This window comes from Loxodonta africana, chromosome 7 (genome assembly GCF_030014295.1).
Source record: "Loxodonta africana isolate mLoxAfr1 chromosome 7, mLoxAfr1.hap2, whole genome shotgun sequence".
Taxonomy (NCBI): Eukaryota; Metazoa; Chordata; class Mammalia; order Proboscidea; family Elephantidae; genus Loxodonta; species Loxodonta africana.
Genome location: NC_087348.1, coordinates 20,912,483 through 20,924,339, shown reverse-complemented (window position 1 = coordinate 20,924,339; position 11,857 = coordinate 20,912,483). Strand labels below are relative to the sequence as shown.

The 11,857-nt window shown below is 36.9% G+C and overlaps 1 protein-coding gene and 1 pseudogene across 1 annotated transcript; both read left to right on the top strand.

Moving 5' to 3' along the window:
* The first annotated feature begins 283 nt into the window (after positions 1-283).
* Positions 284-1,450, top strand: LOC135231811 (olfactory receptor 8U8-like). Its single transcript, XM_064288998.1, has one exon. It carries the CDS (start codon positions 473-475, stop codon positions 1,430-1,432), a length of 960 nt encoding a protein of 319 aa, XP_064145068.1. The 5' UTR covers positions 284-472; the 3' UTR covers positions 1,433-1,450.
* Positions 1,451-5,234: 3,784 nt separating this feature from the next.
* Positions 5,235-6,653, top strand: LOC100667654 (olfactory receptor 8U9-like; annotated as a pseudogene).
* Positions 6,654-11,857: the final 5,204 nt, after the last annotated feature.

Sequence of the window (11,857 nt, the reverse complement as noted above, 5' to 3'; positions counted from 1 at the left end):
AAAACAAAGAAATACATCCAATTTAAAATACAGTAAGAAAATGAAAATCAGTACACCAAATATAATTCAAATATATGTTTCTTTAGTAAATGGAAAAAAGTTAAAAGTGACAGGTTGATTCAAAGCTCTGAGAAAGCAGATACAAATTTTATGTTAAATTGTAATATACTTAAAAATTATTTTAGGATTTATTTTCCGCATCGTATCAAACAAAACCTGGAAATAATCTGTGTGTCCAACAACAAAATAAATAGGGTATACTGAGAGCATAATGGTGGTATATTTGGACCCTTAGTCAGAAAGACATATATTTGAAACCTGCCTGTATTTTAGACCAGACTCCTAATATGATATTCCCTACATAAGCAGCAAACTCTGTAAAAAATATTAAGGTACAAAAACACCATTTATAGAAATGGTAAAATAGATTTTTTTTTCTCTTATTCCTCATCTAGATGCCCTGAAGAAACACATGGCTCAGATAAATTGCACCCAGGTGACAGAGTTTATTCTTGTGGGCCTCACAGATCACCAGGAGTTGAAGATGCCCCTCTTTATGGTATTCTTATCCATCTACCTTTTCACAGTAGTAGGCAACCTGGGATTGATCCTAGTCATTAGAGCAGATGCAAGACTCAACACACCAATGTACTTCTTTCTTAGCCATCTGGCTTTTGTCGATTTCTGTTACTCTTCTGTCATCACACCCAAAATGCTTGCAAATTTCTTGTACCAACAAAATGTCATCTCCTTCAATGCATGTGCTGCTCAGTTAGGCTGCTTCCTTACACTCATGGTATCAGAATGCTTGCTACTGGCCTCCATGGCCTATGATCGATACGTGGCTATTTGTAACCCTCTCCTGTATATGATCACAATGTCCCCAGGAACCTGCCTTCAGCTTGTAGCTGTCCCCTATAGCTATAGCTTCCTGTTGGCCCTGTGTCATACCATCCTCACCTTTCGTCTCTCCTATTGCCATTCCAATATCATCAATCATTTCTACTGTGATGACATGCCTCTCCTCAGGCTGACTTGCTCAGACATTCACACCAAACAACTATGGATTTTGATCTGTGCTGGTATCACATTAATTTTCTCTGTATTGATCATTTGTGTCTCCTACATGTTCATCATTTCTGCCATCCTGAAGATGCACTCAGCTGAGGGCAGGCACAAAGCCTTCTCCACATGCAGTTCCCACATGTTGGCAGTAACCATATTCTATGGGACTCTGATCTTTATGTACCTACAACCAAGCTCAAAACATTCTCTTGATACAGACAAGATGGCCTCTGTCTTCTATACAGTAATCATTCCAATGTTGAACCCCTTGATCTACAGCCTCCGAAACAAGGATGTGAAAGATGCCCTAAAGAATGTCATCATTAATAGAAACCAGGCACTTGTATTCACGAGATTAAGAAAATAACTTAATAAAAGTGGGCTTTCCTTCATTACTTGCTTTTTTTTTTTTTCCACCATTAAGAAAACTAGTAGATTGCTTTGGTCTTGTTGATCAATAAAGATCTGTTCACTGCATAATGATATCATTCTCTACTTTCCTTGTGAGTTTGACTTAGAGTTATATTTCCTATGTAGAAAGTATAAGAATTAACATCAAATCTATCATTTCTCAAAAGTAAAAATATGTAAAAAAATAATTTACTGGTCTTCTCTGATGGCCACACAAGGAGGTGCTGGCCCAGATAAACATGCAGACAACTTCAACATCCAGTTCAGGATTCTAAGAGTGCTGCAATAATATATTCAACATTAAAATCCAAGACACAAGTATAAACCAATGATTTCAATTCAGAGTGACATTTCCCCCAGGGAATATTTGGCAATGTCTTGAAACAAGCTTGATTGTACAATAGTTTGATGCTATTGTTATCTAGAGGGTTGAGGCATGGGATGTTACTACATATCCTACAATGTACAGGAAAGCCCTCACACAAATAATGACCTAGTCCAAAACGACAATAGAGCAAAGGTTGGGAACTTCTGCCCTAAATAATTATTTCCTTAACAATTGCTGTTGGGGGGAGAGTTCTATATATTTTTTTAGGGTGAACCCAGTGATAGTGTCATTCAAGCAAGTCTTCTATATCCTCACTGATTTTGTTTACTAGTTCTATCTCTTATTAAGAGTGCTATATTAAAATACCCAGTTAACAAGGTTGAATTACATCTTTCACTGTTCTTATATGTCACTTTTTATTTCATATATTTCGAGATGTTTTTGTCAGTTGTGCATGAATTCATAATCACTATATCTTACTTGGAAACCCTGATTTATATTTTGTCCTTAACATGTTGTCCATCCTCAGTTAAATACTTGTCTTCCTAAATTATTGGAAAAACAAGAACAAACACCACAGTTGGAAACAGAAAAATTGCCTTCCTGATTGCTCCCCACCCCTGCAAAGTTTTTTGCAGTGTAGAGGATTATTTCCAGTTTCCTCTGAGACATATTATTTCTTATTAAGGATTGAAGCCTTGTTCTTCCTGTATACACTTGCTATGGCCAAAGGTAAGAAAACACCCAGGAGGGGTGCTCTTCCAATGAGTTCATCAAGGAACTTAAATAATAACAGACAGTAACAACCTAAATGAGGAAACTGATGCTTCATGACCCTTTCAAAGGGTAAGCCAAAGATGGAGTGTTATGCCTTACGATATCAGGAATAGATCCTTGGGGATATGGATATTCAGTCCTTTGAAAAGTAAGGGGTAAATATTTTTCGGAAGGTAATTCTTCTTATCATTCTTTCAAAGACACATTCAAACCCCATCATTAAACAACAACAGCAACAATAATATGATAAATTAAAACAATAAAGACATAATTAGCATTTCAAAACTGAGGGATCATTAAGGCAATAATGTCATACTAAAGGCAGAGCTACAGATCTATGCTTCTTCAAAACCAGAGGAAGACATGAATTAATCTCCAACCTACCTTGGGCTCCCAGTGGAGTGTGGGATGTAATTTTTCTGATGATCTTACTTGCATCATGTTCTTAAAACCCTTTGGGACAAAGCTGCTGACAAAACTGAGGTGTGTTGCCATGCAAACTCACTCGGAGAAGAAATAGGAGCACCCTCCAGCTAGGCATGTCAGAAGACTATGCCAAAATTGGGGTGAAGATAAGCATTTGTAATAATGAGGTAAGATACAATCAGTGTTTTTAATAAGGTAAAAACATAAAACGTCAGTGTACCCTAGTAACAATTCTGGGTATGTATATCTATATACCCAGATATGATGATGTCACTCTGAATATGTATATGTGTTTTATGTCATCTTATAAGATACATTTCTTACAGTGGGTCATGGCCAAGAAATTCTGAAAGCCACTAATCTAGAGAAGGTTGCTGGTTTCAGGGGTCCTACCGAAAAGTGCTTAATTTTCTCTCTCTCTCTTGTTTTTCTTCTTATTCTCTTTTTTCCTTAAAAGGACATTCATTTCTTCAAATGCAAATTAAAGCACATGAGAGTTAAGATTTCCTAGATCTATATTTTCCTCCATGCCAAATGTAGCTATCATTAGACATTAAAAATCCATCAGTGTATCGGAATTCCAGGATGAAGTTTAACACATGTATTTAGGATAAATTTAAAGTGAGTAGCAAGCTTTGAAAGTAACTGCTTACCACAAAGTAGCTTCTCAAGAAACATATTAAATTCAAGCAAAGCAAATAATCCATAACCCGAGACCTTTCTGAGATTACTTGAGCCAGAGTTGCAATATGCAAAAGCCATAAAAAAACCCAGTGCTGTTGAGTCGATTCCGACTCATAGCGACCCTAGAGGACAGAGTAGAACTGCCCGATAGAGTTTCCAAGGAGCACCTGGTGGATTCCAACTGCCAACCTCAAAAGCCATTAGTTAATTTTAAAAAGAAAGTCAGGAAATATGAGTTCACATTTTATTTTTATAAAATGTATTCCAAGTTTAATTTCCAGAATGTACAAAATAATATATATGTTTGTCTCAAAATTGTTTTTCATTTTTCGTATGTAAAATAAAAGATAGAGAGAGAAGTATGACATTTTGTGTTTTAGCAGCAAAAATCTCTGTTTTTGTATGTTATCTTGTCCTAAACCAACCTTTATATTGACATTCATATTTCAATTATGAACAACAGTTTAAAACAGTAGGTAAAATATATGAAGATATGCCACTTAAAATAATACAGTAGGAAAACAAAAAATAATTTTAAATAATTCAAATTTACATGCTTTTAAATAAATAATGAAAAAGTTGCTGGAGCCATACAAATTGATATAAATCTGTCAGAAAGCACATACCACTTTTAGTTAAGCAAAATATTTGAAAAACCTGCTTGTATTTATTTCATTTGATCATGTCAATCCATGCTTTAGATACAAAGAAAGCTGAGAAGCACTGTATCAAGAATCACTTGGAAACACTTGAACCATACTACAATAGAATTAATTGGGTATATTGCGAATGTATCGGTGAACACGAACTTCTGGGTCAGAAAACACATGGGTTTGAATTCCAGGTGTACTACATACTAGCTGTCTGAAGTTGTTTTAGGTACTTAACCTGTCTGAGGCTTCTTATCTTATCTGTAAAATGGACATAATGAGACTATATTTATCATAAGGGGAAAAATGAAGAAAATAAACACCTATGAGCATGATACTGTGTAGTATTTGCATTATTAAGATAACTATGAAGATCGTGTGGCAAGCTATGATGGGTTTTCTGTGGTAAATGACGGAACTAGAATAGAAGAACAGGATTCTATCACTGTCTGTATTGTGTGTGGAGTTTGTATTTGCACAGGGCTGAAGACAGGTCTGTCAGGGCAAGGCCACCACAGAGACTGATCATCCTTTATGTTATTAATATTAACATTTCTACAACAAAAACAGTAGTTTAAATTTTAGAAAAATTAAGTTTCAATTTTAAATAATATAACGTACAAGATCATTGAATAGAGACGGAGCCAGTATGGACTGACTCCTCTTCCATAGTTTTGTGTATTTTTTTAATTGTTGTAAAAATACAAATAACACACGTTTGCCACTTCAACATTTTTCGTGTGTGCAATCCAGCGGTGCCAAGTACATTAATCACATTGTGCAGCCATCATCAACATCTGTTAGCAGAGATCCCATCGTCATAAACCGAAACTCAATGCTTCCCAAATAATGATTTCCCCTCTGCCCGTCCCTTCAGTCCTTGGTAACCACAATTAAGCTCTGTTCTCCACACATTTACCTATCCTGGGTATTTCATATAAGTGGGATCGTGCTGAACTCGTCCTTTTGTGATTGTCTCACTTCACTCGGCATAGCGTTTTCAAGGTTGATCCATGTTTTAGCATGCATCAGGGCTTCATTTGCCTTTATGGCTGAGTAGTGTTCTGTCGGATGTATATGACACATTTTGTTTACATTCATGAGCCAAGTTCATGTTACAGAGTTTTTAACTTTGCATATACAATGAATTTGTGTGGAGAGAAATATACCTTTCCTACGAATATCTCTTTTTACTTTCTGTGTCATCCCAGACTATTGCTAATATTTTTAATATTGCCACTTTCATATTGACAATAAAAACTCCATTCAAGATATTACATGAAAAGATCATTTATACAAATGGCAACTTGGACTAATCTCTCCTCTCTTCTTCCTCATCCAGATGCCCTGAAGAGACACATGGCTCAGATAAATTGCACCCAGGTGACAGAGTTTATTCTTGCAGGCCTCACAGATCACCAGGAGTTGAAGATGCTCCTCTTTGTGGTATTTTTATCCATCTACCTTTTCACAGTAGTAGGCAACCTGGGTTTAATTCTTGTCATTAGAACAGATGCAAGATTCAACACACCAATGTACTTCTTTCTTAGCCACCTCGCTTTTGTCGATTTCTGTTACTCTTCTGTCATCACACCCAAAATGCTTGGAAATTTCTTGTACCAACAAAATGTCATCTCCTTCAATGCATGTGCTGCTCAATTAGGTTGCTTTCTGGCTTTCATGACAGCCGAGTGCTTGCTACTGGCCTCCATGGCCTATGATCGATACGTGGCCATTTTTTACTGTATATGGTTGTAATGTCCCCAAGGATCTGCCTTCAGCTTGTAGCTGCCCCCTATAGCTATAGCTTCTTGGTTGCACTGTTTCATACCATCCTCACCTTCCGTCTCTCCTATTGCCATTCTAACATCATCAATCATTTCTATTGTGATGACATGCCTCTCCTCAGGCTGATTTGCTCAGACACTCACTCCAAACAGCTGTGGATCTTTGCCTGTGCGGGTATCATGTTCATTTCCTCTCTTTTGACTGTCTTTGTCTCCTACGTGTACATTATTACTGCCATTCTGAGGATGCGTTCCGCCGAAGGAAGGCACAAGGCCTTCTCTACATGTGGTTCCCATATGCTGGCCGTCACTATTTTCTACGGAACCCTGATCTTTATGTATTTACAGCCCAGCTCAAACCATTCTCTTGACACAGACAAGATGGCCTCCGTCTTCTACACAGTGATCATTCCCATGTTGAACCCCTTGATCTATAGCCTCCGGAACAAAGAGGTAAAGGATGCTCTGAAGAAAGTTGTCATCAATAAAAACCAGGCCTTTCTGTTCATGAAATTAAAAAAGTGACTTGAATAAATAAAAATAGACTTTTCTTCATGGCCTGATTTTTTTTTCTTTCCTATTAGAAAACTAGTAGAATGCCTGTTTTTAAGTAAGTGATCAATACATATTAATTACCTCCACATGAAATTATTTTCTAGAGACTTCCACTTAGAATGAGATTTTAAATGTACAAGTAACCGTAAGAATTTACGGCCATTCTTTCATTCCTCAAATGGAAAATATATTGAAAGATAATTATCTGGTTCACAAGAATTAACAATTTTATCATTTCTGAAATGCACAATGTATAAAAAATCATCAATTATCCAGGTACACAACTAAGCACAGACAGAGCATGGATAATAGTTCAGGTCCCTTAAAGCCCAGTTAAGGATTGTAAGGCTGATCTGAAAATATACTTCAAGTGAGAAGCAAAGACATAGAGCCCAAGTAATGTTTTCCTGCTTTACAAAGTTCTTGGAAAATGTACAACCATATCATACTGGCTCATATTTATACTTTTAACAAATTGCCTTTATTAAAGAGTTATTATTCAGTTAACAGTACTACATTTTGATTCTATTTCTGTCACAGATTTAACTTCTACTGATGTAGAAGTCTTGTTTGGTCTCTACCAACTAACTTCTTAAGTGAACTACTGTTCTTATGCCTATGGTATCTCATTTTATATATATATATATATATTTCCAAATTATCTAAAAACAAAATATAAATCAGGGAAAGGAAACCAGGGGCACAATAAATTCTAAGTAAATACACACAGTAATTAAAACATCATAGGCCATTTTCTCAATAGCAAGGATTGTATGCAGTTATTTTGGACAAAGCTTGGTTAAGTCAATCACTATTTATTAAAGGATAGTATATGATACAATGAACCCAGTAGGCAATGTAGGCTAGTGAGAAGGGCATATATACATCTTGTTGTCACAAGAATATAGTTTAATTCCAGACTTTTCAGTTTACTATGAGTGTGCTCTCACTGAATACCAATTTATGAGTTAAATGGGGCTAACATTACCAGGTTTAGAGTCTTGAGGACTGAAAAAACGTAAAAATATGTAACTGCTCATGGTAAATCCCTCCCAAAAAATCCAAAACCATTGCCCTAGAGTCGATTCAGACTCACGGTGACCCTAAAGGACAGAGAAGAACTGCCCCATAGGCTTTCCAAGTAGCAGCTGGTGGATTTGAATGGCTGGCCTTTCAGTTAGCAGCCAAGCTCTTTAACCTTTACTTCAACAGGTCCATATATATACATAAACACATGTATGTATATGCATACATATGTATATGCATGTGTGTGTATGTGTGTGTGTGCACTGAGAGAATGGAATGATAATTTTATAATTTTTAATTAGACAGAAAGAGGTTTTGAGTTTGTGACTCGTGCATGTCTTTATATAATTTGTTTTCCTTCCCTGTTATATCTAGTGGCCATTGGAGGCGATTATGTACAAATAAAAATATTTTTAAAAATCCTCTCTTGGGTTATTCTTCAGGTGTCTTCTGCACAGTGTCCATTTTTTATGATTATACTAATACCTTTTGTGGTATTTTAGGGGTATGGGGCTTGTACGATCCAAAATTCTCAAAAATGTTAATTCCTGTTGGTTCAGGTACAATATTATATACTTACAAATAATGATTCTGTGACTTCTTTCATTTCATTGGCTAACACACTGAGAGAAATGTTTAGTCAGAGTCGTGATTGCCTTGACTCTGAGTTGAGTCGAGATATCTCTGTTTTGCCATGACATATTTTACCATAACATATTGCCCTGAAGTATGTCAATTCTTTTCCCTCTAATCCTATACGTCCATTCTTTTTCATTGCAGTACTTATCCCGCTAACCCTTTTTAATTCAGCTATCACCTGTCTCCTTTAACAATAGACTACTGAGCATCTGGAATTTCTATCTGGAGCAAATCCCTTCAGGCCAAAGCAGGTAGAACTGAAAGCTGAGAATAACCTTAGGATCAGTAAGGAAAATCTCTCCAGTACGGTCATCACAACATAAGGATGAGTCAACTTCATAATCCAAGAAGCTAAGATCACTTAATAAGGATGTGCTGGAGAAAATGTTATACTTTAACGCATTCCATGGCCAAAGGCAGTCAGTCATTCAGCGGTGACTGAGCTCACCCTCTTGGGACTCCCAGGCAATCCAGAGCTTTGGGCCTTTCTTTTCTGGATCTTTCCAGTGATCTACTTAATCAGTGTCATGGGTATTCTTGGGATCGTTATGCTAATTCAGATCAGTCCTAAGCTTCACACACCTATGGGTTCATTCCTCAGCCATCTAGCTTTTGTTGATTTTTGCTATATCACCTCTGTTACACCAAACACTCTGGTGAACTTCTTCTAAGAAATTAAAAGAATATCCTTAGCTGCTTGTGCCACTCAGTTGTGTTGTTTTATCATGTTTGGATTTGGGAGGTGTATATGCTCTCAGTCATGGCAAGTGAATGGTATATAATGGTATATAGCTGTTGTAGGGTAAAAACATCACAAAGTTTAGTAAAGCAAAAATAAAGTTTTATTCAGCATGTATTAAAAGACAAAGTGGGAAGGAGACAAGAATGCTGCCAAAGCCATGTCTGCCTGAGTCCAAAAACTGTTACAGAATAAGCAAAAGTGGGAAAATAGACGAGCATGCTGCTAGAGCCATGCCTGCTCGAGTCCATAGAACCTTACAGAATTATCAGTATATATTAACATCACAAATAGGCAAAGCCATTGAAAGTGTCACCTTTTCACAGGTTGGCTAGAAACCACTATATCTCTGTGAGTCTGCATTTTGAATTGTCTTTCTTAATAAGCACTGGTACAGTTTTCACTAATGACAGGAAGATCCTCAAATGGTCCAACAAATCTTATTATTCACTAAATGCTAATAAAAAAGGTAAGAGTGAAAAGTGTGAGTCTTTTGACAGTTTTATGATTTGTTTATATGAACATCTTCCCTAAAAGATGTTTTCTAAGATTGTCCTAGCTATTGTCTTTATACCTCAGGGCCCATGTGTCCTTGTGAGGTCAGCTTCAGGTAGGTCACATTCTAGGAAAGGAATAATGGCTTCAATATCACCTCCTAAATCATAAAACCAAAAAACCAAATCCAGTGCCTTAGAGTCGATTCCGACTCATAGTGACCTTATAGGACAGAGTAGAACTGCCCCATAGAGTTTCCATGGAGCACCTGGGGGATTTGAACTGCTGACCCTTTGGTTAGCAGCCATAGCACTTAACCACTACGCCACCAGGGTTTCCAAAAACAAACCCACTGCCACTGAGTTGATTGCAGCTCATAGCGATCCTATAGGACAGAGTAAAACTTCCCCATAGGGTCCTAAATCATAGGTATTTGCAACCCTTTATACCATTGTCAAGAATAAAAGCATCTGTATCCCAATGGTGGTTAGTACATATTTGTATGGCTTTTCTGTGGGACTCCTACAGGCAATTCTTTCATTCCGTTTGTCTTTTTGTGAGTCAAATATAATAAATCACTTTTATTTTGATGACATTCTCCTGATTGTTCTGGACTGTCACTTAACTTGTCATAAATTTCTCAAAGAAATGCTATTGTTCACACTTGCTGGTTTCCATACTCTTTTCTCTCCCGTCATTGTCCTCAGCTCCTATAGATTCATTCTATTTGTGATTCTGAGGATTAATTCCGCTGAAGGCAAATGAAAAACATTTTCTGCTTGCGCCTCCGACTTGACTTCCACCACCATATTTTACTGGACAATTGTCTTCATATGCATTGCTGTTGTCATTATGTGCTGTAGAGTCGATTCCAACTTATAGTGACTCTATAGGGCTGAGTAGAACTGCCCCAAATGGTTTCCCAGGAGTGGCTGATGGATTTGAACTGCTAACCTTTTGGTTAGCAGCCAAGCTCTTAACCACTACTCCACCACATCTCCACCTCTTTCTCTGCATACTGACAAAATAGCTTATTTTTTCTATATTGGGTAATTTCCATGCTAAATCCTTTAATCTACAGCTTAAGAAAACAGGAAGTCAAAAATGCTTTGAAGTGAATTATGGAAAAGCTGTGTTCTGTGATAAAATCAATAACCTATGGCCTAACTGGAAGCTCTGGTGGTGTAGTGGATAAGTACTATGGGTGCTAACCAAAACGTTGGCAGTTCAAGTCTAACTGAAAGCCCTCTGAGTGAGGAAGCAAAAACAAATTTTCCACACTAAAAAAATGGCTATAGTAGAATCAATTTTGTCTCAAAATGATGCATTAGGATACCATTAATAACTTTTTTAAATTTTATAATATTAAAAATGTTAATGTGGACACAGAGAATGCTTTAATTTTCTGTGATTGTGAAAAGTATTACTACTAATGATACTGAAAGACATGAGAATGAAATAAATTCAGCTGCAAAGAGTAGGTTAAATTTTGTTTCATAGACCATTCAAAATCCATCATTTTCTAATTTTTATGGAGGACTATTGACATGAGCGCTCTACTTCCTTGACCTTACACTGGTAGAAGGAATGTTCATCTAGATTACTAAAGCAGCTGTAGCTTTAAGTCATGGAAGGTATTTGCAGAATATCCACCATCTTCCCATCAGATGAGCCTGAATATAATTGTAGGTGCTGGGGAGCCAAGAGGGACAATGGCATCAACCCTGGTGGACAACCGAACTCAAACAAACTAAAACGGCAACTCAAATTTTGACAAATGATACAGATACGTCCTTTGGATTAGAATAAGGTCTGTATGTTATATAACACCACCATTATCATAAAAACAAAACTAAACCTGTTGCCATCAAGCCAAGCCCAACTCATAGAAACCCTACAGGACAGAACAGAACTGCCCCACAGGATTTCCCAGGAGTGACTGGTTGATTCAAACTGCTGACCTTTTGGTTAGCAGCCTAGCTCTTAACCACTGTGTCACCAGGGATTTAATAATACCAAATCAATGTTAATTTGCTGAATTTGATAAAACGTCTCTGCTCAGCTGCTAACCAAAAGGTTGGTGGTTCAAATCCACTCAGCAACTCCTCGGGAGAAAGATCTGGCAATCTGTTTCCATAAAGATTGCAGGCAAGGTATTGAAATACATCTGTGGTTCTTAATTAATTTCTTCAATTAAATATCAGTCACGAGAGAATGAATCTGGCTCTTTCAGATTCAATTTAGTTGGTTCTCATTTGGAAGTCAAGTACGTTAC

Excerpts from the sequence above, each read along its gene's own strand:
- LOC135231811 (XM_064288998.1), top strand. The coding sequence starts at position 473 with ATGGCTCAGATAAATTGCACCCAGGTGACAGAGTTTATTCTTGTGGGC.